Here is a 27,203-nt window from a genome sequence, read left to right on the forward strand (position 1 = left end):
ACATTATAATAACAAGGCATCTCACCAGTCTCCTGTTATAAAATTATCATTTACATACAGAATCTGTTTATTCATTTAATTTTCTCTTTAAAACCTGGATTTAACCAGCCAGATAAAATCATTTGTTTACTGTATAAAACCCCAGTGGAATTTCGCCTGAGGACTGAGGGTTGGACTCTTCAGACTATCTCTGCTGTAAATTTGTGTGTATTTTATAGTACTAATTTCACTAAACTTGAGTGAAGCTAAGCCAATCGGATGCTTGCAAGAAATTAGTTATCCAAACTTCATAATTCAGACACTTTTAACTGTGTTGGTTTAATTATTGAGAATGACAGTTTGTTGGAGAACAAAGCAAGTAAAAGAAAAGCAAGTCAAAAGATGCAGTACCATTTCAGAAAATTTAGTAAAAGTTACCAAAACTATGTATGTGATCTTAATTTAGCAAAAGACTCAAGAAATCATTATACAAATTCATTTATGATTACATTCTACTTGTCTTTAATTTTCACTGTTCAACATTAACATTAAACATTGTAAATGTATGCAATATTTATATAAAATTAAATAACAATATTGGAAAAATAAATACACTTTTACATAAATACATAAATCCATACTGCTGAAAAGTTTCAGCTAATACTATACTCTTGTTTCAAAAGTGACCAAAAAAATATGGTAGTGACACTCCATCCCAACAGATGAAGTATGTACAGCTACAGAATGATGTTTGCAACCAACGACAGAGCTAAAGCAAATCCAGGTGATACCACACTAAAGAAAAAAAATTTGGATGTTACTACCTACAGTAGTAGCACGAGGTAGACATATATGTGGAGTATTTTGCAGGAGGGACACGAAGCCCTGTTGACCCCATAGATACAATACAGTCTTCAAACAGCTCCAGGGTCCCCTACCTCAGAGCCAAATGACACCTCGGTAGTAAGACCCGAAAAATCAAGTCATTTTGTGGCAACGACTGGGGCTCAGCACTGCAGCCCCTTCACCTGCGGGAGGGCAGGGGGCTGCGAGCCCTGCGGGCAGCCGGGAGGAGATGCCGCAGGCAGGATAGGATGCCCCTACCCTCTGACATCCCACCCGCTCCCCGAGCAAGGACAACCCACCAAGGTTAACACAACTTAGTAGAGTCAAGGGAATTTTTCCGGGGTTAAAAAAACCCACCCCAAACCAAAATACAGGGCTGCACACAGAGGAGCAGACGCAGCCCTGGAGCCTGCTCCTGAAGAGCTGTGAAGAGGCTGAACGCTGAGCGACATCAAAATGCAACACAACTCTGTCCACACCTTTGGTTCTTGCAAATGGTCCAGCACAGGTAACAAAGGTTGGCAGCAACTCCCAGCCGGTAACTCTGCGGGGACGCCACCGCACAGGTTGCTAGCTCTGCTTAGCTCACCTCGCTCATTTTTAGCACCAACTATATCAGCGTGCAAGTGATACATTAGCACCTCAAATGAAATATTTCATATCGCTGTCCCTTGTACTGGTGAAGCACCGTATAAAACACCAGTTCAGCAGTTTTATGGCTATTGCATAACTCACTGAGGTATGGTAAAAATATTGAGGAGCGTTACTGAAGGCATCCGCGTTACTGAAAGCACCCACAGAAACGAGAGTGCGGTTACCTTTTAGCAAGATGACTTTTCAAACCATGACAATTAAGGAAGTCTAATACATTACAAACAGACCTCTTTTTTTTTTTTTTCCCTATAAAGTGCTTTTGAGTCAGATTAAATTTTTTTTTTTTAAATTTTCTTCGAATGCTTTTATAACAAAATACACAATAAAGGTCGACATTTGTTTGAAGGCCACTCCAAAACCGGCAGGTCCGTGGATTCCAGCATGCCAGAAGCGCCCCAGGCGTCACTCGCCTTGGCGCAGCGGGGCTCCGCGCCGAGCAGAAGGTGCTGCTCTGGGCAGGGAGAATTTCAAAGCCGTGGGACCCAAAATAGCATCCCAGCCCCCTGGCTCAGGGCTGCTCTGCCATTGCAAGAGCATCTCTGTAGCGGACTCCTCCAGCGGCAAAGGAGCAGTGTAAGACAACTCTGCTGTCTGTATACGCTATACGTCTGTAACACTATTTTGTTATTAGAAAAATCCCAGGGTTTTAAGCCTTCCACCACCTTGCTGATCCCTTGCTGACTTAACGGTATCTAGAGCAGCAGCTGGAGATCAGGCCAGACAATAACTCTCCAGAACCAGAGCGAAGCATGAGAACAGCTTACAGGTGCCTTTGCACAATGCATCACACTCGTATGATACATACACGGGAAAAGAAATAGAGCACGGGTGTGAATGCGCGCGTGTTTCTATATAGCTGTGTGTGGGGGCAGGTAGGGACACGCACACACCCCTATACACCTCTACATGCTTGGGAGTTGATGCAATTTAGTACACATTTTCCCCTGTCATCTTGCTTTTGGCAGAGAACACGCGACTGGTTAACCAGTAGGTGCACAGTGCAGCATTACCATTAAATATCAGAACAATTTAACTTCAATGGAAATGTACTGCTTAAATGCCAGGTTTAAATCCATATGCAAAGAACTCAGTCAGAACCAAGACTCACAATGCACAGCGCTCGCAGAGTGTAATAAAACGGACAAAGGTGGCTACTTAGCAGAAAGTGCCTTTTAAATTAAAGGACTCGAGCTCCCCTAATGTAAGCCCTTCCTGAACAGGTGTTATTCTGAATATATTGTCAATAATCCTCTTTAAGTGCAGTTTTAAGACACGAAGCATTAGCACCTTGGTTTGAAGCAAATTAAATCTGTTGTTACGGGACATCCACAAAACGGTTCACAAAGAGAAAGAGTTTATGGTCGTACCGAGCTCCAAGGACCAGCGCTCCAGGCAGCATCTCTAGGACAGTCCTGCACATTGCACTGCTCTCTATCCGGTGGCTTGTCAAGGATTTCACAGCTCAGATCCGTAAACCTTTCTCCATTAGGGCGCTGGCACACCACCAGCCGTGTTCTTGTCCCTGCCCCGCATGGCTTCGTGCACTGGAAGTCAGCAGAGGACAGAGCAATCACCGTCTGGGCAGCAAAAATACTGCCGACCGGTCGCTCGAAGCACTAGCGCCTCTCAAGACCAAATGGTTGTTTCTGTTCCCAACCAACCCACTCGGGCCAAATCCCCCCAAATGCTGCATGAGCCTCAGATGGGGCATCAGCTGCTTCAGCTTCTCTCTTCCTAAAGCTGTTCGTGCTGCTTCACAATGACACTGCCAGACTCAACACGATACTGGAGGCTAACGTCTCTAATTGCTCGTCTCAGACAAATTTTCAGAAGGGAGCAGTGTTTTTATTAAGAAAAAAAGGCCTTCACTTAAACTGGACTTATCTTAAAAAGAAAAAAAAGAAAAACTCAATTTTTGTAGAATTTGCTTTTGCCTGGGAAGAAAATTTTCCCATGACAAATGGAACGGAAAACACCGCCAAGCAGTTGCTAGGGTTCACTCATTTATCAGAAGCTGCCTTTCATGCTCCAGTCTTTCTAATAAATGTCACCGCAATATCCCCCTCTTCTGCCATTTTTCAGCCACCTGCTAATGAAAGCCTTCCCCTGTGCAGGGAGCCCAGGATGAATGGTGCACTCACCTCTCCCCAGTTGCCATAAGCCCACTGAGGACAGGGGCCAGATTCGCACGATCTCTGCTCCATGGGTTTGCTTTTCTCATCGCAGTTATTTGCGGTGTATCCGTTTTCATCCTGGCACACCACAACCCGCCGCTGGAACCCCCCCGCACACGTGCTAGAGCACTGAAAGACACAATTGCCCACGGCTTCGCTGAGTCCCGGAATAATTCTGCATTCCCAGCGCCTTGCACCGTGGGAATGAGCAGCTAGAAATTTAATACAGCTAACAGGCATTATTAACTTCAAACCCCAGCTATTACTAATAGCAGTGCAATGACTTAGGTGCTGAGTAAGCAAAGAAAATAAACATGAGCCTAGTTTTAAGCAGGTGAGTAATCCCCACTGCCTTTAATGCAGTGTTTGACATCCCATTTGCGCTTAATTCCCTTTGGGGACTTCCGTGATAAAGCGCTGCAAACTGGTTGGACTGAGAGGAGCTGGCATTAAGGCTCTGCTGTGCTTTGGCAAGAGCTCTGCGCAGCTGTAAACGTCCCGGGAGACAGCCCAGAAGCAGAGGTTGGCCTTTGCCTCATGGAAAATGATGCCGTCAGCTTTCTGCCTGGAGAGCCTTGGAGATACCAGGTGTGAGAGGCTGGGAAGTGATGCCTGCACCCGACTGCAACACTTGTTTGTGTGAGCAGAGAGCAGAAGGAGGGGAGAAGGGTCCTTCTTTTCCCTGCGTGGTGACGTTAAGAAAAGCCTGGATTAGCCCAGGGGGGAAAAAACCAAAGAAAGAAACCAGAAATAAGAAAATCAGGGCACTTACAGCACCCCAGGGGCCAATCCTCCACTGATTGCCTCCTGGTATATGTGCACGGTTTCGGTTCGGGCTGCCTCCGGGGTGCAGTTTCAGGCGATGATCCGGATAGAGGAAAGGGTGGATGGGCCTGCCGTAGTCATGGCTGTTTGGATGACAAGGAGACATGGAGCAGTCTTGCTCGGTGGCAGGGAGGTCGTCTGGATCGCACTCACTCCTATCCACCAGCTGGTCACTGTAATTGATGCAGATCACTTGTCGCGTTGCCTTACCTTGACCACAAGTCACCGAGCACTGCATTACAGTGGGAAAAGGAGACACAGTCACATTTCCAGCTTTGAAAATCAGGCAGACAGCTATTGCGAATAATGAACAGCAGAAAACCTTAATCTCCCCAGTTATAAAAGGGCAAGCGTAACAGATTAATGAAACACGTTTCCAGCAACGAGGTCTATAAGGCTCTCCTGCAAGAGAGAGCGCGATGCTTACAGAGCTCCACTCCAAGGCCTTCCACTGCCCGCACGGCATCACGGTGCACGTTTCCGTAGATGACGGCTTCGGGAGGTGGAAACAAGCTGACTCGTCAGCCACCGAGCCCTGGTCATCTCGACAGCTGACATATCTCATCCGGGTACCCTTCCCGCACGTTGCGGAGCACTAGGGAAGAGCAAAAAGCACCCCACTAGAAAGTTTCCCGATATATATTACAAGGGCTTTGGAACAAAAAGTTCATCAAATGCATTTAAAAATATCACATTGTCTACTGTAAAATAATCCTGAAAGTATTATGATACACGCTTACCGGTGTCCAGGATCCAAATCTCCACTGCGTCCTGTGAATGCCTGATATGGATCTCTTGGCTTCGGGACTATTTGGATGGGGTGGACATGCTGCTATTTCACAGTCCTGTACATGAAATACATGAGGGAAAAGAGGCAAATAAAGAATTTGCAGATGTTTCAGTTAAACCACCTCCTCTTCAATGTAATTATCAACCACACACAACGTCTTGAAAATCTGTGACCTGCATGCTTGTGTGTTGGCAGGCTTTCTCCTTGCGTCCTCTTGGTGAATCAGCAAAATTTGGTATCAATACCCCGAGGGCTTCATATGCAGAACCTCGGTGGACTTTTGACTTATTAGGAACTCTACAGTAGGGATCCCCATAACCATGTGCCATCTCTGTGCATTAAAACCAGATGTTTTTGGGGCAAAAGATGAAAGTTCATTAAGAGAGTTCTGATATGAACACACATCTGCAAAGCAGCAACTTTATCTCCCTTCAAAGCTCCTTTCCTTCAGAGCGAGACCTGCAGCCCACTTAATAAAGGTTACGCTGCTGAGCTGATTGCAGCCCTTTGATTCCCTGCAAGCCTACCAGACCACCTATATCCATGTGCTGAGCTTCACCACACACTAAGCATGCAAGGTTTTGGGGACAGGCATGTCATTCTGCTCAGCCTTGGTACGGTGCCTAACAAGAGGGTTCTGGTCCTGTCTGGACCTCCTGGGAGGTCTGGCAACAGAAATTATGAATAGCCATGACTTTACTCCATGAGCCTATGAGTAGTCATTGCCAAAAAGGAAATTAATACTGATCGTCACTGCAAGGGAGAGAGCGGCTCTTGACAAATGGCATGAATGATTTCCGCATTGCTGTGATTTTACTTACACTGGAGATGTGCATGCCAAGCGATGGCTGACGGCAAGTGGGTTTGTTACCCCTTGACTATAGTGCAACTGGTCTCCATACATGGGAAAAACAGCCCTTTCCTAAACGTTGTGGCCTTAGTTAAACTCTGTGAAGTCATGCAGGACTGAAGCTGGGCAGGGCATCAGCACTACGACTTCCCTAGATGACAGACAGATGGTAACGTTCTGCTTTATTCAAGTCCTTCAGACACCACGGACACATCCTCTGCTTGAAATGGGAATTTACAAGTTTGCTTCCAAGTACCAGGGAACACAGCATGGAAAGCCTCTTCAGCAAATTTGCAAAGGGTGTGCAACATTTCTCAATTTATCTGGCCAGGGGGGATGCACCTGGAATTGCAGCTGGCCCATACACTGTATTGTCACGTGCAGCAGACAAGAAACGGTGGCTCCTAGTTGTCATTTGTACCACTCAGCAATGGTCCTGCAGCCAAGTGAGCCCAGAATGCAGACAGGCACCCCAGGCCCCGTGCAAGCCAAAGGAAGTGCACCCTTCTACTCTCCGGTTGTCTTCCCATATTCATCTACTGCTGCTTCTTCAGCTCACGAGCTCCTAGAGGACCAAGATACTGCTCTGCACAGGCTGGCGTTCAGGACAAGCCTTTGCTGCAGCAAGACATCCCCTGAAGCTGCAGCCTGGATGCCTCGGTATGCACGCTGGCAAAAGATGGAGACGGGACAGCAGGATTTACCTGGGTATCTGTTGGCCTGGTTGCAGCATTACACTCATTATCATCCACCACTGACACGTAGGTGCCCACGACACACTTCACCGCTCTCATCTGGTAACCTTGGCCACAAGTCATCGTGCACTGGGAGAGGACAGATGGGAGAAAGAAGTGTTGGGTCTGAGTAGCTGCTTCAGTTAGAAAGTATTAATCAGCCCAGCCTGTGTTTAGGGACGCAGCATGAGCAGCAAAAATAAAACCCACCTTCCCTTCTGGTTTCTCTCCACTTCATGCATTTCAGCTTTAAATTAGGTCAAAGTTTTAATTCACTGTGCCCACCAGAGCCCTGCACGCTTCACTTGCTTCCTCGGGAATGAAGGTGCGAGCATTTAAATGATTTACTTTGCTGCACACAGTAAATCATAGTCTGGTAGAACCTGCATCATATCCTCCTTTAAAATTGGTTGGTCAGCCCCACGGTAGCACAGGCGGCTAATGAATAATTGTGCTGATGGGAAAATAAGTCTGACTGGGACAACTGGTCTGGGTTTGTTGCTTTTTTTTTTTTAAGTCAAGAGCTAACAGCTCTGTGGAAAAGGAGATGCCAGAACACTCCGGGAGAAATGAACAACTTGTATCTTAACGGGAAAAAAAACTCTCACCAACCCAGAAACTGGAAAATATTAAAAGCAACAAAAGCTATTCAACGGGAGCAGCTTTTCTGTGAAAATTAGGCCATGTATTTACGTGTCTAAATATGGATTTAGTAGTGTAACCTTGGAAACCCCTTTTTTGAAAATCACGGCCAATTTAGTATGACACAGATTAAATTTAGCACAAAGGGCAGGTACTGTTATTACTGCCCATCCGCTGAACCCAAGTGAACAGAGGGCTGCTTTGGTGTGCAAATCAATTAACGCAGTTATGCTGCTGAATATGGATGAAAGGGTAGCGCCCAGCCTCAGCCACCAGCACCCAGGTCCCACCGGCCGGGAGCCCCGCGGTGGCTCTGCGGTACCTGGCCCCACGGCCCCACTTGCCACGAAGCACACTCTTGCTGCTGGCACGTCTGCACTGACTCCGGCTTTGTTTCGGGATCACAAAACCTGTCATTTAATCGATCTTCTCCAAACTGGCACCAGGTCTGGCGGTGTTTATGCCCTTTTCCACAGGTGACCAGGCACTGCGAGGAGTAAAGCACAAGCTCAGGCGGTGCCGGGGATGCGCTGCCAGCTCAGCACCTGCCCCGGCGCTGAAAAAGAAACCTGGAGACCCGCTGCAAATCACCGCTTAAAAACTGGTGCTGAGAGGCGGCTATTTAGCTAATGACCACGTGCACTGGAAAACAAGCAAGTGTCTTGCAACGAGATGGGATTGCTCTCAGGAGCTGGTCCAGAGCAGAGGCTGGAGTGTGGAGAGTGTAGCCAGGCTGGGACCCGTCAGCACAGGCAAAGCAAGACCACGAAGGCTCTTTACTTCCAGCAGCTGTGCGACGTAGGGTAAAGCCACAGCACTGCCCAACAGGGCTTTAGCTGTGCACAACGGGGTGCCAAAGGCTTGCAGAAAAACTTGCTTGGCTCTGAGTGTGGGCAATAAGGGTCTTGGCTCCCGCAGGCTATAAGCATCTCTTCCACTGCCCTGGCATGGCTCGGGCTGGCAGCAGCTCGACCCAGAAGACAGATATTTTGCAGAGAACAATCCCTGTTCCCATTTAATTGCTTTCATTATTTCCTAAAAGAACGTGACTCACAGAAACGAGAGCTATTTGGCCACAAAGGTGACGAGCAGCCTTTGAAGACTGTTCTCCAGCATCCCTGGTCCTGCTGCAGGGAAAAGGCTATCAAGATACGGTTTTGTTGCACTGCGAAGGGCACCAGCAGCAGTGGAAGAGGTAATGGTAATAAACAGCAGGAAGAAGGCTGAGCAAGATATTAGTAGGGTGAAATCCTGCCCTCCAGTGACAGCCGGAGCTGCCGGGGCTTGTGAGGATGATCTCAAGGGAAAAATGAGGGCAGAAGGTATTTTTCTTCCCAAAGCCGCAGAGGAACCGTGGAAAAACTGGGGAGAAATTACTGCAGGATTGGAGAGGAATTAACCCCCTGTGGCTTTGCAGAGAGGAAATCGGCCACTTGACCGGTGGTGACAAGGCCAGCGGCTTTGCTGCCTGACTCAAGCCTCCCTTTGCACAGACCTGGGGAGACCTTCCGCAGGGGGCATGGTGCCACCACACCCCGGGGCATGGCACTTGCAGGCTATGCAAACAAAACATGAGGGATGAGCAAGGATATCTCTTTGCAGGCACTTTGTCTGCACCAGCCCCTCGGGGTGGAGGACCAGCAGGGTGAGCCCACCCTGGTGACCAGCACCTACCTCAGACCAGTCGCCAGTTTTCCACTGGGGGCACAAGAAGTCGCTGCATCGCTGCACCGTCAGCTTCTCCTGCTGACTGCACTTGCTGTCGTCCAGGACATCGTTGTAGGTGTTCACGCACATGGCTCGCCGCCGCCGCGTGCCCCCGCCGCAGCTCTTGGAGCACTGGGAAGGAGAGACACTGAGTAAATACTCTCTGCCACTCTATTACGGGCTGAGAGCCCATTTATTTCCTTCCCCCCCCTTGCAGTCAGGACTGTGAAGAGACTGCAAAAAACCTCCGGAAGAACAATTTGTACTTTAAGTAACAAGCTGTTACTTTATATATTCCTTTAAAAATCCAATCTTGCTAAGCTTAATAAAATCTCGTGGCAATGAGTTTCACGAATTCATTTTGGGTTATAACCCCATCATTACTTTTACAAGTGTTGCCTTTCAGTTCTCCCAAATGGCTGTTACTTGTTCTCATTTTAGGAGAGATTAATTCCCTCTAACCAGCCTGCCCCCCTTCACCGTGCCCGGTGCTAGGTCTGCATTCAGGAATATTCTTGGCCATGGAAAAGTATTCTGCTAAAAAGTGTAAAGGAAACAAATTTCAGAAGTCCTCCACTGATGGTAACATGTCCTCCTGGCTCCTGCCAGCGGGGCTGGCTGTGATGGGAGAAGACAGCCAGCAGGGCTCAGCCTAACGAAGACAGACCTTGGGATGCTTAAAAATGTAAATTCACTGCAGTGGAAAGTGAGGAGTACCAGGCTGATCTGGACTACGGTGTCCTCCAGAAAAAGCAATGGAAGCAGAATCACTGTGGCCAACTTTTATATGCTGAATGCAACCTAAACAGCCTGACAGCCCCATGTGAGGAGGAGACAGTGTCTGCCGTACCGCCGAGCATCCCTTACCTCGGTCCAGGCCGAGTACCGCCACCCTCCCACATTACAGTCTCCAGTGCACTTCTCCCTCGTGCTCGGCTTGGACTGGCTGCTGCAGAAGCGGTCGTCGACCTTCTCTATCTTCCCCTCCAGCCTGCTGTACTTGGAGCAGTAGATCTCCAGGGTGCGGTACCCCAGCCCACACTGGGCCGTGCACTCGCTCTTCCTCGCGATGTGCCACCTGAGCCGAGGAGAGCAAATATCAGCCCTGGCGCAGCAAAAACCCCATGAGCTCACATGAAGGCACCTGCCTTGGAGAGGATCAGAAGAGGTGGAAAGAGCTGTGGGGCTCTGGGACTTGCAGGTAACATGCTCGGGGGTGTTTGACATACATAGGGAATATATGCTCTTGAACTGGAAGTTTTGGCTGTTTACAGAACTTCCCAAAGCTTTGTGGCTTCCAAAAATATGAAGCAATTGACCCTGGCATTGCTCCTTGGGGGGAAGGAACTGTCACCAGGTCCCTCTTACGGGCAGCAAAGCCACACTGCGACCCTGCAGGACCATGCAAGGTGGCAGGGAGAGTCCGTGGCCAAGCAAGGAGCAGCGCTTTGAAGGCTTTCTGCCCCATGTTCCCCTGCAGGAGTGCCACCTCGGCCTCTAAAAACTAAAAGCTGAAAAACACAGCGTCAGAAAATGATCTGCACAGTCTTGAAAGGTGTGACAAGGCACTCCACATGGCAGGATGCCTGCAAAACAGTTTCAGCTCTCCGAAGCTGAAAATGAATTGCTCCAAGACACAGGAGCCCCAGAGGTGTCAGCGGGGATTAGGGGTGTTCCCTCTGGACAGACAGACTCCCACCCTGGTGCCTCCTTCCTGAGATGGGCAGCAAGGGCCGGTGCTGGTGGCCCTCAAGGACTCACCTAAGGAGACACCCCTGTTTTACATCAGCCCCGGCCCCAGCTCTGGCAAGGGATGCTGGACATGAGGCCTGATCCAGGGAGGTTTCGGAGACCCTGGAGTCAACAGGAGCTGATTGCCCCCCGCGCCTCGCAGGGGTGGCTCCTGGGGAAGGAGGCAGTGACATCTCCTGCGGGTCCTGGAGACCCCCGGGCTGTTACAAGCGCCTGCACGGGGAGCACAGAGCCCCGCTCCTAAGCCCAGAGTTCAGCACAGCTAGGAGAAGAATAAGATCAAGGGGATTTGGAGTCAATAGCTCCTGAACGGGGGGGAGCCCTCACATCCCTGCCTGCTTTTCAAACTCCTGCATTTGCCCTTCTCAGGTTTCCAACCTGTTGCAATGGCAACAGCTGTTACCGCGACAACCCGACCTACAGCCCCTATACAGCCCCTATACAGCCCCGGGGTTTAACACAGCCAGAGAAACCCCTTGGGAAACATGGCCATCTGAACTGCTTCACCAGCAGCCATTTAATGCCACCACATTTAAGCTCCAGAAAAGAAAACAGATTGCTTTTTAAAGGAAAACGGGTTGTGATGATTTAGGCCATGCTCCATCAATTCCAGCTCGCCAGGAGTTGTCTGGGGACAGCCCCAAACCCGCTCTACACTTAAGCCCATTCCTTGCTTTAAGCAAATGATGATAAATCCAAGTCTTAGTTACTCTTTTGCTTTGAGCATCTGTTTTTCCCTCTTTGCAGGCTGTTTGTAGGATGGTGCTGAGCATTTCTGATCCAGGCAGATGCGAATTTCAGGCACTGTATTGCACAGGGAGATTTTTCAACATTAGGTGATTTTTTTTTTTTATAGTTAGCACTAATTTAATCCAACAAGAGAAATGTGAAAATGTAGAAAAGTGCCTTTCAAAACACAGCTGGTGGATGTCAATCCCTCTTGGTTGACGAAGAGGCAACTGCTAATCCTTTTCTTTTTTCAAATCTAATACTGGTGAGAAAAGGAATTACGGTGAGAAGTGAAAGGAAAGAGGAGTAAACAATAAATATACGATGTAATGTATACACACGGCTGAGTAGAGTGCACCTTAATTCACATTCTGTGCTACAAGGCTCAGCGATGGGTTCAGGCTGGGGAATTCGGTCACATCGCTGGTCCGACACCGTGAGCTGATCCGACTCTCTTGTACACATGGGTTTCCTTTTTCGTTCTCCTACACAGAAAAAAAACGCACATTGTTTAAGTCATACAGGAAAGCTATCAAATCAGTTATTTCTCCTACTCCTTTTATAGTAGCAATTCAGAGACATTTAATTATGCTTTTAAATCTCTTTCAGAAACAGGGAAGGGGTTAAAGACTCTCTAAGAAGAGCAGAAGGGGTTTAACGCAGATGAGATGGACGCAGGCAGAGCTGCAGCATGCCTGCAAGGATGGGCTCTGCGCGTTTAGCAGGGTCAGCACTGGCAGGGGGGAATGACTGGGCCTCAGACCCGAAACAGACACCGATGCCTTTTGCAGCCTTAGGAAATGCCACGTAACCTTTTCTGCGCTTGAGCTTCTGCACCCGCAAAGCAGGCTGCAAGGCTCACCTGGCTCAGAGGGGGCTGTAAAGGTGCCCTGCTCTGAAACGGAGAAGCAGCAGAGCAGTGCTACACCTCGTGCGATAATACCTACCGCTACAGCCCGGGGAAACAATCGTGCCCATAATGTGAGAATCGCAAAGAAAGCAAATGGAGAGGGATTTAACAGCACTGCCCAGATCCCAGGTGAATCCAGGACAAAACTGTGTCTTCTTTAAAGCCTTCCCAAGCACACACCTTGGCAGAGCTTACTGCAGGGCTGCCACGGGCCATACACATTCCAGTAAAACTGCTGAGGTTTGTCCTCAATGGGGATATTAAACGTGTAACGAACGTCGGGATTGTACAAATTGCCCACTGATAAAACCTGGGGGAAAAAAAGATGAAGCAGAATAAACCAACAGACTTCGCTGCCCACTGTTTTCAGTCCAATAATGCTGGGCAGACTTTTCCACACGCACAACGTATACTTCACCTGAAGCGTTATTTCTTGCTCAATCCGATCTGTAGAATTAATCCTTTCAATAGCATTATCCGATCCGCTGTATTCGATCACAGCATTCCCAACTTTGATTTCCCTTTTAAACATACTGACGACAAAGTCTCCATTTAATATAAAGTCTCCTTGACTGTTAGATAAGGCTGCATAGGTGCAAAAAACAAGAACTAAAGACGCAGAATTAACTCATACGTACATAATAACGTGGGTCATGCGCTCTCAGGGCTCCCTTTCACTGGGGTGGGAGGAAAAGCCCACTGGCACTCTCAAACAGAAAGGACGTAAAGAGAGCAGCAGAGCTCTTACAGACATCGTGCCTTCTCCTTTTTCCACCGGAGAGCCTCATTAAAACGAAGGCTGAATGCCTGAAGTTGTTGCTAAATAGTTCACCCATAACCCAGGGCAGAGACATACCCAAAAGGCATGCTGGGCCGGCTGCTGTACGCAGAACACACAGTCTGTATCCCCTCGCATACTGCAGAAATAACCCTGCCCAAATCTTTTTGTTAGCCATGCAGATAGGGTGGCTTCCCTGTTGTTTCCAGGTGTGTTCTGAGGGTAAATGCACGTACCCTAATTGCCCAAACGTCATTTTCTAGTAGATAATTACAGGGAGTTTGGTCAGTATCTCCCCCTCTCTCTCCCTCTCCCTCCTCCCCCCGTACTTTTTATTATTCCAAATCTTAAGGTATGTGAAAGCACTGAAGGCTTAAAGCCTAAATGCTTTATAAAAGGAACAGTTTCCTGAAAACAGCAGTCTGCTGCACAACTTCACACTAATGCGATTATGTAGCTAATTTCCTAAGTTAGTTTCCCCACCATTTCACCCATCACAGCTACGTTACTACAAAGCCTCCGTACTGAAAAATCCAAACTTAACACCAAAACACCAAAGGGTAGGTTTTTACACCAAATGAGGAAAGATAATGAAGCAAAACACTGCTCGGTAGCAAACAGTCATAGATGGAGAAAAACCTCAGAAAGCAGACGCTACGCTCAACCGAATTCCACACACTTCGGAGGCTTTAATGTCATTAGGCAGTAGTAAAACTCATTATTAAAGGATTCCTTCCCGTTTACTGTATCTCCTACAACAGTAGGTACACGTCTTGGACTTGATGACAACATCAAATTCCTCCTAAATTGTTAAGCAACTACAAGGTTGAGGGCCCAAGATTTCACACTTAGTGAGCTGCAAAATAAGTGGACACATGCACACTTCTCATTTGCTTCTAGTCAGGCCTAATGTGAAGAGATGCTTTCCCAGCAATATTAAAGCAACATTAAAGAAGATTTGACTTCATTGCTTCCCAAGAAGATTAAAGGCCCTCCAAGAAGAGCTGAGAAGTTCTTTGGGGCTCCTTCCGGGGTGAACCAGTTTGAATAGGCACAACACAGGGAGGATTGTTTTTCTAGAAAAGATGAATAATGAAACGTATCTCCTTCCCCCAGGATGGAAAACTATCACACCTCAGTAAGGTTTTCTTGGTATTGATGTGCATTCATGCTGCACCATCTCATGTCATTGCTGTGAACGTGCAGAAACAAGGCAAGGCGGCTGTAAGTGAACGGCCGCGTGCGTGCAGGGACAGCCAGCCTTGCACGACCCCAGTCTGGGAATGAGGACAGAGAGGACCCGCTCAGCTTGTTGCCTGAATGAAAGGTCCTGCCATATGGATGGCATTTCAGAGCGACAGCCAAGGCTGTCAGCACCGTTTCCCTTTGGTGCACGATAGCCTCCTCCACTTGTTTCTCTAGTGAGTTCCTGTACCTTCAATGGGCTAGGAACCGCCAGCCTAGTCCCGTTTTTAACATACCCAGTTACAGCGAGCATTTAGGCTAAGCCCCATTGAGCAAAAACACTCAACAACTCAGGGGTTTTGCGAGATGAAACGAGATGAAGCGCCCTGCTCAGGGATGTAAATACAGGACCCCGCGCTACCGGAGCGCAGCTGGCAGTGCCAGGCACGGGACGTGCAACAGAGGAGGAACAGAGCTGGGAGAGCAGCCATCGCCCTGGGACTGCAAGGGGCCACAGCCTGAGTCCCCGCTCCATCAGTGGCCCAAACAGACTCTGAGGGACCCAAACAGGACTTAATGGCAAAACCAACCTTCGACTGGCAGGTGTAACATCAGTGGTAATGTGCGTCTGTGTTATCTCCACTATTGAACCCGAACAGAACTCTCTCTATCAGAATTACTGATCAGCATGGTGGAAAAGTGACACATGGCCATGCCAAAAGCATATGTTCGTGCGGCAGACTGGTCTAACACAGCACCACAAGCATTTTCATCTGCCTCTAGAGACATACCCATGGATTAGAGAAAACAGTGATTATGAATGTCCAACAGCCAAAGACCAAGTTATTGTTAGGTTTAAATCAAACCAACATCTTTGGTGCAGGGTATTTCTTTACAGTTACATACAACTGTCAGGCAGGGACAAGAAGGGCTCAGTCTAAGTGAAATCAGAATTATTATTCTCAGAGAAATAGAAAATAATTTCTCTTTGGATTTGCTTGTACACGTCTTTCAGGGTATGGCATATTTACTCTCCAGCCAAGGCACAGTGACAGCAGAGATGTGTTAAGTTGCGGTGAGGAGACTCCAGCAGAACTCAGAAGCCTGTTTGGTTCCCAGCTTTGTGCCTCAGCTCCCACCCACAGCCCAGGCTCGATAGTCCTTCCCAGGCCCAGAGACACTCTAAGGGGATATTTCTTATAATCTGTGAACCTCCCAACCTTTGCATCAAGGATGGCATGAACAAAAAGGAGGAACAAGATAAGGCTGAATGTTTGGTAGACATATGAGATGTTTTCTTACTGAGAATTTATCTCCCTTAAATGAATTCTTCATCCTCTCTAGCAGAGAGCAGCCAGTAGATATATCAGCACAACCAGACAATAGAGCAGATTTCTGGACAGAAACAAGGACTGCAACTCACCCAGGTAGTTGTCATCCTCTGGCTTCCCTGAGTAACTGTGCTGACGCACATCAATATTAGTTGCACCAGCTGGGATGCGGACCACAACGTTATAGCCTAGAAAAGATTTAACAGAAAGTCAAGGCTATTACACAGACATTTCATTTGCTTTTTATGGGGGAAAGGGAAACGAGCAAAATTACCTCACATTACACAAGCTGATACTTTTCATTTAGGGATAGCATAAATAGTTATAAAATGGAATATGCTATAGCTAGAAGGATTTTGCATTTTATATCAGTGCTTTTGTAGATTAAGTGTGGTAATGGCTTTTATAGACCCGCATTTTTTCACTATAAAGTTTTTAGCAACAGATTCTTACCATAATGCACCGTGTTAAATGTGCCTGCAACAGTTTTGCATGAAGAATTATCCCCACCACAAACACCACATTTATCTCTTCTTGCTTTTGAGTTCAGCACATGATCGCATCCAGCTTGCTTTAAGAGAAAAATTGGAAAAACTAGATTGAGCAAATGCAGACTAGAACAGCATTTACAAGCCTCCCAATTAAGGTACACAAAAGCTTTCTACGCAAAAGGCTGCTGTGAGACAAACTGTTTTGCTTCCCCACATTTTTCTGTTGATTTACAGTGTGGCCATCCCACCCCATTTTCAAACAAAACGCTTTTTTACAAAGTGAGGATCAGAACTGCCATTTGCACCAGGCGATGCCTTCGCTAGAGAAAACTTCTTGCATCGGTTGTTCCCATAGAGAAAAGTGTGAAAAATAATTGTGAATGGAAATGTAAAGTGCTCCGGGGTCTGACTGGGAAGAACCAGAACAGAGCACAGAAGGAAGCATCATTTGGATTCAGGCTCAGACCTCCACAGCCCTCAGTAACTTAGGGCAGACGTACAGACATCCTCCACGCGTGGCTCTTCTGCAAATCTGGAGGTTGGCACAAGGTTCAGGCCAGCCGGGGCTCGTGGAGCCTGCGGATGCTGCCGGCAGCCCCCGAGCGAAGAGGGCACGCCAGCAACCGGGTGGAGCAGGGTGCAGAAGCGCCATCCTGCCACACAAAACTGCAATCACCCTCGCTAAAGAGAAGGGAAAATACTTACCCGGCAAAGGCCCTGCACGCAGATGTCATTTGTGTCGGGGCCGCAGGGCGTCCCGTCGATGACGCGATCCCGCAGCTGGTAATACGCTGTGTTTCCCGCCACTCGGCAGAACAACTTGCACCGATCCTTCATCAGGACTGGGGATGGGAGGGAGGAAAACCAGAAGCACGTTATCCGAATGCCATCACCCCGATGCGGTGATGCAGGAGGCAGGATCTGCATCCCCCCTGCCACTTACTGCCGCTGTATTTGGGCACCCAGCGCACGTTCGTGGGCAGCCCGTTGATGTTAAAGTGCTTCCCATCGAAGTCGGCGCACTGCTCGTCCCGGAAATCCTTCTTCAGCTTTGAGCATGGTTCGGTGTTGCAGGATTTAAACTTCATGCGACGACCCACGCAGTATTTCCCACCGTTTTTAGGCCTGCAGAAACAAGAAAGTGAAGCCGGCTGGGATAGGGCTAGAAACAAGATGCAATTGCAGTTCTGCAACCTGTTCAGCACAGTCGGTATTTGCAACACCATTTTGATGGCTTTGTCTACGTCTATGCATGTCTTTAATTAATATCCCAGGCTGACAAGCAGGAAAGATTATGCAGGTGTCTAATAAAAAAAGACCATATATGCGATGCTAAAAAGGGATGAAAAAGGGAATATTTGCTCTCTGATGAATGCAGCGGTAGTAAGGAAAGCCAGAGAGGAAGAGCAACATCTTCCTACCCTTCTGAGGATTTAGTTTCACACTGAGGGATCCCATACGGCGGGACCATGCCCCCACAACCCCATCGGTCCTATGGATTTGGTGGTGGAGAGTTTGCATCTGATCTAGTGGGTTACCAATAACTAACCATCACAGCAGAAAGGAGAAAGGGCCTTCCCTGCAGAGGCTGAAAGGCCAGGCAGCACTTAGTCCTTCAGGATTTCTAGCCCAAAATGGTAGAAATGGTAATGCTAGACATATTTAAACAACTTTATCTCCATGTATTACAGAAAGCACCAAGGATGGCCAATAAATACTTTACCCCCATTTTATAGTAGGATGACTCTGGTATAAACTGGGGAGAGTGATATCATCCAAGCCACATAAAAGCCAGCGGATAAGCCTAGGAGAAATTGTCATTTTGAATCTCCCGACTCCCAGATTCAGGGCTGTAGTCATAAAACTATTTTTGTCCTCGTATGTAGACGGAGCCTTTGCCAGATAACAGCTCACTTCAGGGACCGAAAAAGCCTCTCCCACTCCAGCCGCTGTCAGCAGTGGTGCGGGAGTGAGCTGCATGTGGATGGCATCGGAGGAGCCCAGCAGAAGGCACTTTTCTGGTGAGGACTCAGTTTCAGCTACGGTAATGCTGTGAGGAAAGTACCCTTGGGATACAAGCTCTGCTATTTACTGTCTGTTCGAAGGACATTTCTTCTAGGAACTCGGGTAAGGTTTCATGTGCCCATCTATGTGCAGCCTTCTATGTATTTAATAAATTGTAATAATAAAATAAAAAAGCATGCACCATGCTTTAAATGTTCCAAAAAACCCCCACCGTCTCTGCTGCTCTCTCCTGAAACTTCAAATGAAATTGAGAGGGCATGGTGGAAGCTTCTACAAGCTACCACCATTAATATGCATAATAAAAACTGCAGTACCACCCAAGCAGCTTTGCTTTTCCCTGATGTTACAGAAGGAAAGATATGGCAACCTGGATGAAATGTTACCAGGGTCAACTTGGGCAAAGCTGTAATTATCCAAAAAGGAAAAATTATACCAACTAAGACCTGCACTCAAGGGAGATGAAGTTAACGTGCATCCCAGCCGTCAGCACGGGACAGCCTCCGCTGGCTGAGGTTAGCCCCAGCCTCTCCCTTTAACAGACCATTTCAGAGGAGTCAGCGGAGGGCAAAAGTATCCTGAGCGGCCAGAGCCACCGTGTCCTGACCGCATTATGCCAAGACATGTGTACAGAGGCAGAGAGTGACCCTCGAAGCTCAGGACAACAGCCCAGCTCCAGCCTCTGCTGCAAAATAACCACTAAACCTATATCTTCTACCCAACCCCTGAACAAAACAAGTGCCTGCGCTAGCAAGAAGCGCAGATCAGAAAAGCGACTCGCCGGGCGCTGAAGTCCTGGCACCCAGACCTCCTGCCTACAGGGCTTTTCTTCAGGATCGGCTCTGCCCTGCCCCGGGACCCGATGCCCATCGGTGCCCCAGGGATGCTGGCAGAGCGCATCTTCCCTTTGAGCCTCCTTGGGAAGGAAGCTGGTTTCCACACTTGGAGACCCTCCAAAACACGAACCAACGAGCGATAAACGGGAACCACCCCTGCCCTTAGCACGGAGATGCTCACCGTAAGCTCTCCACATTGCATGCAGCCAGTGCCTCCCAGCAAAACAGAGACAGAAACCCCCTGCACACGTACAGGGGTCTCTACACACAGTGAGTCAACAAGTTCCTGCAGCTGAACGCAATTTTTTTAGCACCCCTGCACATCAACCACTTAGGAAGCCCAGCAGTGCCTTTTCTCCCACAAATAACAATTCTTCACTCTTCGTTTGAAAACTATTTGTGACTCAAGTAGCAGAGTTCCTGTGAAATAAATGGGGAGGCAGAAGCACACAGAGGGGCTCGCACTTGCCAAAAGACTACCTGCAAAGCGGGGAAGGGCAGGCAGACTTCCCACCACCCCATCAGCACCACGCTAGGGATGCTCACAGATTTGGCAGAAGGAGTTGCCTCCTCCAGCAGCCGCAGGCGAGATGCAGAGCACCACCAGCTACACACGCGGGCTTTTTCCTACCAGCATCATCTCCTCGCTGAGAGACACACTGCCGTGGTGCAGACCCCTCGAGTCCTATCCTAAACCCTGAGGGGTATGACTTGTCTTTAGGCACAGCCCGGAGCCATAGCTGGTAACATCAGCTCTACCTGCTCCAAGAGCGACTCTCACGTGCCATCTGGAAACTAAACATGTATCACTTGCAAAGGTTTCTGGTACTTGCAATTAGGCAAGTAACAGTGTTAAAAAGCCTAAGCAACCACATGGCGCCCGGTGCGGATTTCAGTTTACAGACTGATTTCACACCAGTTCCTAGTGGAGCAAGTCTAAACCCGGTTTGTACCGATTTAGTCTATTCTCCACCTTGGTATGACAAACAACTTGGATTAATTTAACTGATTACACTTGGGACCGCTCCAGAGCTAACCCAGCGCAGCAGCCCCTGCGGGTGCATGCCGGACTCCTCACAGGCTCAATGGTGATTGCTGGGGGTTTCCCACCGCCGGAGCCCATCCTGCGGACTATTCCCATGCAGGTACATTATCCACCTCCAGCTACAAAGGGACATCTCGACCACCTCACTACACAGCACATGGGCAAACTTCTTAGCTGTGGCAGCAGCACACTCCAGATGTTGGTGAGCCCGAATCATTCATGGGGGAGTTAACAGGACTCATCATTTTCACTTTGAAAGCATTTATACTGCAGCAGGACTGTTGTAGTTTGACAAAGGCTCTAAAATATGCAAACCTCTAGCAGGGCATTTCTTTAAAAACATTGCAATTAAAACATTTTAATGGTAAACACATTGCTTCCAATATAAATCAATTTAATTAAAATAAGACTTTTAAATATTAAGTTAGTTAAGAAGAACATGCAGGAGCCTTTCTTTTTTTCAGGGTATGTCTAACAAAATCCAAAGATCCCAAGGCTACTGTATAGTTTCCTTTTCTCTAGACATGACCCATGCGGTTGAGAGAACATTGAACACATGGACACACCACAAACTGAAGGCTGCTAAAACTTGCCATCGTGTTGCAAACTGTCAGCTTTGTAACTGTGGCAGTAAATCTCCCCGCAGCCAGCGTTCGGGGCTGAAGCACACTCACACTTCTGACATTTCAAAACAGCCCCAAACCACCCTGACAGTTGTAGGGTGTTTTTAAACCAGCATTGCTTTTCACAGAGTCTGAGTAAACAGAAAAAGCTGACCCTGAAAAATAAGTCAGCCTCATATAACATCGATTTTCAGTGTCATGAAGAAATACAGGATACTTCACACTATGTAATATTTTTACGGATAATCATCAATGATGTACCACAGAGACAGAAGGGAAAGCAGTGCATGCATAGAAACCTCCTTGTCCTCTCTTGATTTCCCTTCTCTCTGAATCATCTATTTGATCAACAAATGGCCGGTGTGGACCCGCTTTCTATCTAGCATCGTTCCCCTTACAAGCTCCTGTGCAAACCCCGGCTTCGCTGCATCCCTCCCAGCACGTCTTAAATATGCAATGCTTAATGCATCACCTGCAATTACTAACCTTGAATATTTTCACGTGCAGACCTCGAGGCAGCACCCAACTCTCAGTGCCCCAGGAGCGCCAGGTAGAAGCACCTCGCTGAGAAGCGCAGTTCTGGGGGTGCTTTGCACGTGCTCAGCCCCAAGGGCAGCAGCTCTGCCCCGGGGCACTCAGGCTGCCACAACAAAAGGACCCTGGAGACCAACTATGGGGCATGTGTGTTCATCTGCATGCCTGCCTATGTGCCTGTGCTCACGCAGTGACTGCAGAAAAATCTGTGAAGCCCTAGCGTACACAGGTCAGTTTGAGATCTCCTCCGCAGCATCCCAGGAAGCCCTGGGACCGGGAATTGGTACATGTGCTGCCAGTTGCCAGCACAGTTATCTATAGATGCGTTTACACGTCAAGCTCAGACAGCTTTCAGCACAGGTGGATACTTTTGTGATGGACTAAAATGCAGACGTGATCAGACTTGCATCCAGAGATAACACTCCCCCATCCAGAAAGCCATTCCTGAAAACAGGGCTCCTGGTATTGACATCTTATGAAGTATGCCTTTTCCCCATAATTCTGCAGCTATGCCTTGCTTTGAAAACCAGGGCTTGCACCACAGACCCTCTATGTGACACACTGCAGCCGTGGGCTTTGTCTGTACCAGCCAGCCTTGAATTCCCAAGTGGGCAATCTTGGTGGGAAGGGTCTGGTCTGGTTAGCTAATACATTCTTTCAGTGTATGTCAAAACACAGTCTGCTGCCATTTCAGCGGCTTACAGCTCTTCCTACAGCCCTGCAAGATACTCGTCCACGTGGGTGTCAGAGCACATTACAAACAGAGGCAGGAGCTGCAGCCTTATTTTCTGTACCATGGCAGGAGGTTCATTTTCAATGCCAGATTTAACACAATATTTTATTGGCATGCAAGATACCACCCCAGATCCTCGTGCACAGAAAAAGCTTTAAAAAACTAAACCATCTTCGAATATAAAAAGGCTTACTGAAAACTATTTCGACCTTACTCAAGGTACCTGTGTTGGTTTTCCTGCCTTCCACAACAGAGAAGAAACAGAGACTAGACCTATTCTGTATATTTTTGAAGTACTTTGAAAAGTGGGAGAGGCAGGAGAGTACCCAGCAGTGTCTCATCCACTTGCATCGTCTCAGCAGTCCCATGATAACAGGGATGCAGATGGTGGGAGCCCACGCTACGACATCAAATTACGGGGACAAAACAGAGTCTGCGTAAAGCTCTGTGGACAGTGCTAGGACAGACGACTCCCTGTGGAGACTTCGTGAGGGGTCGGAGAAGGGGCCAGTGCCAGCTACGTGGCTCTCAAAAGGGGGCCTGGAAAATAACCACTATTAATGATAAGCGCAGGGGATTTCACACGCAGCTTGGTGCCTAGCGTATTTAGGTGCTTTTACAAATCCCAGCCAAAGTAATATGCCTCACGAAACACCAAGATACAAAACACAAGCTATAAGAGAAGATGGAATTTAAAATCCCTTGGCTAGCCTTTAGGATCACAAAAAGCTACCAGTCCAAACAGATGCCTCTCCAGAAGATGGGAATACATCTCACTGACAGCATCCAAAGGTTCAGCAGCATAGCTATTTTTGCGTGTGGAAAGCTATTTTATTTTTGTGTCTCCATGGCTACTGGAAGACCATATGGCGTGTGCTGACTCAGCACAGCGAGACGAGAACTCCTTTGTGCTTGTGTGTTTCTCAGCATCATTTTAATTAATGTGCTGGTGTCCGACTCCCTTAGCCTCAACCCTTCTTTTTCGACACTTGCCCAGCCATGCTGAGCCAGCCTCTCCTGTCACTTCACCAGCAGTGCCGCAGGTACGAGCTCTCCCTTCTCCCATTAGCAGTGATGAAACTGTCACTGGTGCATCACTAATGGCAATTTCCTTGGCAATAAGCCGTCCAAAACCAATGACGAGAAAGCGGAACGAGCCTGCTCAATCTTTTTAAGACCCCTTGGTCCAACCAGCTCCGCAGACCCCTCCTCCTCTCCGTGTTTCAGTCCCAAACGAGAGCCTGGAAAGCATCCTGCCCACCACTTCTTGCTCTCGTGGGCTGAAAGGAGGCAGTTAAACAGAAACCAGCACAGTTCGCAATTTATGTAAACAGGCTGTTTTCATACCAGTTGTTCAACCTATTACTAATATTTTGCCAGCCACACGTTCGTCTCCTTAAAGCCCACGGCAAAATTCCCTGCCATTTCAAAGGGTGCAGGATTTTGCATTCCAGGCTGACGGCAAACATTTTTGAGTGCCGCTTTTTAATGGGGCACAGATTTCTGCTGAGGTTTGGCTAGTCTGCACCAGCTGACATGTAACTGTATAAAGGATCAGCTGCACAAGCAGCCAAAAGCTGCAAAACCAGCCAAAGCAGGAGTAAAATGGTAGAAAACTATATAAAGGATCTGGCCTGTAGGAACAGCTGCAAAAGCAGCCAAAGCAGGGGGGTAAAATGGTGAAAAATGGATAAAACCATGGCTCCTTCCCTTCTCCCTCCTTTCTGATCCACGACTTTAGAGGAAGACAAACACCTTTGGAAGTGGGACCCCAGCTGTGCCTCCCCAGGAAAACAGGAGGCAATAAATCCACACAGATATTAGCTTTTTCTTTCTCTCTCCATTGAACGTATCCCTTTTTAGTGCACTTTACCCACAAACCAAACCTGTGACCAGCTCCTTCTGGGTTCCCATGCTGCCTCATCAGTGCCAGGCAAAGCCACCCGTCCCTGGGGCGCACACGGGCTGGGGACAGCTGAAGGGGATTTGAGCCCATTTGGGCAACCCCGCTGCTTTTCCCCATTTCACCCACCGGCGCTTCCCCTCCGTGCACTTACTCGGGCCTGTTGCACTCTCGTATCGCTGTCTTTATGCCACCGCCGCAGGTTCTCGAGCAGGTCCCGAAAGGGCTCCACGTCCCCCACGCTCCATCTATCACCGGCGCCTCTCGCTCTTTGGGCACGCACATCCCAAACCGGCAGTGCTGCGTGCAAAGGGGAGAGACGGGAAAGGTGGGTTTGCATTGCTTTTGCATTACGAGCCAACCAACAGTGACCAGCCTGGACGACAAGACCCAGGGTTACTTATTTCTCAAGCACATGTAAAATGCGGCAAAGATTTTGCAATCAAATAAAATTGAACTTCTTTACTTTTTGTCTGTCGCTCCCATATTTTTCTTTCTCTGCACCCTTAAATGGAGAAGCGAAGGCAAGGTGCTGAGTCCACAGGAGTGATTTATGGGAAGAAGACTGAGGACAACAGCAACCACTGAATATTCCCTGTTCACTGGTGCCGAACAGCATGGCAACGCTCGCGGCACTGGCTTTTCAAAAAGCTGCTTATCTGATTTCCTGGAGAGCAGCAGGAACCGCACCACCGTGTCAGGGAAGGAGACAGGCAATGGGGAAAACACCAGGGAAAACTCAAACCTCCCCACGGCTGTACAAAGCGGGAGAGGAAACTTCCAAATCCAAAGGGCAAATAAAACAGAAAAATGAATTCCTCAATCCAAAGTATTTTTTTTCACTCAGCCATAACATGTGACTTGCCAAGGCCTGGCCTACACTTTTGTTTTCCAGCTATAACTCTTGTTTTCTTTTGTTTGGAAAACTGGCTTAAATTATCTTGGCAAGTCCCTGTCTCCCATTTTTGTGGTATAAAATGTGTCCCTTTGGGCTATGTTTGCTAGTTCAACTACACAGACTTCTGGAGAGGTGAGATCTAGGGGAGAGTCACCTTCTGGCCCCACCAGAATGGATGGAAAAGTGTCCCCAAGACCCGTGAGAGCAGGGCTTCCCTCTCACCGAACAGTGCTCGCTAAAGCAGATTTAAACCCAGAGACATGCTCGTCTGCTGGCGGACACCTAAATCTTTGCAATTATAGGAAGCCCAAACGTTGCTAATTGCTCACAGATTAGAAGAGGTTACAGACTTAAAGAAGAAAACATGTAATGCATCATTAAAATATTCCCTTGCAATATTTCTCTGCACCAGATGCTGTTCAGGCAGGGAAACGCCTGACGATCTTTATAGCAACAGGGTCAAATTTACTGATGTGCTGTGTTTTTCCAGCCCTTTCACTAATACCAGAACAAGGTTGTATCAAGACACACCGTAAGCTCCCCCCCGGCTTTTTAGACTTCCTTATGAATCACCTTAGAGAAAGCTATCTAGGAAAACAGAGCAAAATCAAACTATCGTGGGGGTTGTGCATCCAGCTTATAGGACACTGGCTCCGCAGAACATTTAACACCTTTTTGCCCATGATGGCCAGCTTGCCACGTTGCTTTGCTGACGAAGAAAGCTGATCTCGGGTGCATTTGCCTATGGGCATGTTTGCAGGATGGCTGAACAACTTGTAGCTTGGGCCCTAAATGTGGTGTTTGCTCAGGGATGATCATGGTCTCTAGGCTGCAAGGTGCCCTGGATTTGCTTTCATCTGAAGATTTGATTCCCCAGATAGAAACTGGCTGAAAAATATCTGCTACAGTAAAGGAGAGGAATAAAATAAACTGAAACACCTGTTTCTTTGCTGCAGGACAAACCCTTACGATGCACAACTCCTCCTGGCATTTAGAGGGTTGAAAAACTGCAGGATGGGGACCCCATGCCAGTCCTGTGCAGGGACAAAGGTGTCCGACAGCTATCATTAACATACAAAAATACATGACACCAGTCCAACAGTGCTGTCCCAGTGGAGAACTTCTCGCAGCAATGTTGATGCTCATAGCTAAATATATAACCACAGTCATGCTTGGCACCACTGACCCAGAGAAGACGACTGAATAGCTAACTAGTGAATGTACACAGCTAACAGACCGTGACATGACCTATATGTCTCCCATCTGATGGTTGAGAATTAACCAGGAAATCACCTACATCCCTTGATTTTATTAAAAATTGGGGGTTTGGAGTTGATGGCCAATCAAAGGGGGGAAAAAAAAGAGCAGCTGTTTTAAATAAACAGCAAGATTCTCTTATGGAAACGCAATGGTGTTTCTTGGAAGCACACTATGAATAGTCTGGCTGTGCAACCTTCATGCCTTTTGTATTTTAAAAATAATTTCTATGTTGAGTTACAACAGAAAAACTAAAAAGCCTGCCAGGGTTCTCTTTCCTATGAGCTTACAGATCAGAGAATGAAGAGAATAAAAGAGTTTTTGTCTGGAGCAAGTTGAAAATAACTTAAGACACGCAGTTGAGCAGGAGAGCAATGGCAGGGACGGGAGACACTACAACAGACTTTCCTTTCCTTTGTCTTGCCACTGGAGTCCCAGATAATTCACCAAATCCAGCTCCCATCCTTGGGCTGACTTTAGCTGAATAGATTAGCAGGGGGCAGACAAGTGCTGTGAAGCTTCATGCATGCATAACATATACGCTACCTGCTGCCATACGGCAGGAGACAGAAATGATTACTATTCATCTACTCTTCTTTTACCATTCTTTAAACAACTCTGAAAACCACAAGAGAGAGAGGCCCAAGTTTATGACCCTCTTTATTTTCTTTCAGTGATTTATTTCCACCCGACAATGCACTGGTGCTGTGAAACACTGTAAACCACCATGACTGGTGCTCACCCAGCAAAGGCCAAACTCTGGGCTGGGCTTATTACTTGATTTAGCGATACCAAATTCAGTGTCCTCACATGCAAAATATGCATAAGCTAATACTCCCATGTTGTTTTAGTGTCCTTGATTTAAGAATAAATTTAGAGCTGGTTAAATCTACATCCCAGTAGTTTTAGCTAGATTTTTCTTAGCTATTCAGGCTCCCTCATTTCCAAAGATATCTCCATAAAAAATGGCATGGT

At 47.7% G+C, this 27,203-nt stretch overlaps 1 protein-coding gene across 6 annotated transcripts in view; it reads right to left on the reverse strand.

The window, feature by feature from the left end:
- Nucleotides 1-27,203, reverse strand: part of ADAMTS9 (ADAM metallopeptidase with thrombospondin type 1 motif 9) — an 84,650-nt gene that overhangs the window by 34,556 nt on the left and 22,891 nt on the right. For all 6 annotated transcript variants that reach the window (XM_076346577.1, XM_076346579.1, XM_076346578.1 and 3 more), the window contains exons 12-28: nt 24,228-24,373; nt 17,321-17,502; nt 17,083-17,219; nt 16,340-16,457; nt 15,979-16,074; nt 13,011-13,177; nt 12,773-12,902; nt 12,041-12,167; nt 10,069-10,279; nt 9,169-9,333; nt 7,817-7,981; nt 6,823-6,942; nt 5,219-5,323; nt 4,906-5,073; nt 4,426-4,710; nt 3,621-3,782; nt 2,847-3,023 (exon numbers count right to left, since the gene is read on the reverse strand). In XM_076346577.1, the coding sequence (XP_076202692.1) occupies nt 2,847-3,023; nt 3,621-3,782; nt 4,426-4,710; nt 4,906-5,073; nt 5,219-5,323; nt 6,823-6,942; nt 7,817-7,981; nt 9,169-9,333; nt 10,069-10,279; nt 12,041-12,167; nt 12,773-12,902; nt 13,011-13,177; nt 15,979-16,074; nt 16,340-16,457; nt 17,083-17,219; nt 17,321-17,502; nt 24,228-24,373 (2,661 nt within the window). The remainder of the gene's footprint in view (nt 1-2,846; nt 3,024-3,620; nt 3,783-4,425; nt 4,711-4,905; nt 5,074-5,218; nt 5,324-6,822; nt 6,943-7,816; nt 7,982-9,168; nt 9,334-10,068; nt 10,280-12,040; nt 12,168-12,772; nt 12,903-13,010; nt 13,178-15,978; nt 16,075-16,339; nt 16,458-17,082; nt 17,220-17,320; nt 17,503-24,227; nt 24,374-27,203) is intronic.

Source organism: Aptenodytes patagonicus, chromosome 8, assembly GCF_965638725.1.
Source record: "Aptenodytes patagonicus chromosome 8, bAptPat1.pri.cur, whole genome shotgun sequence".
NCBI lineage: Eukaryota > Metazoa > Chordata > Aves > Sphenisciformes > Spheniscidae > Aptenodytes > Aptenodytes patagonicus.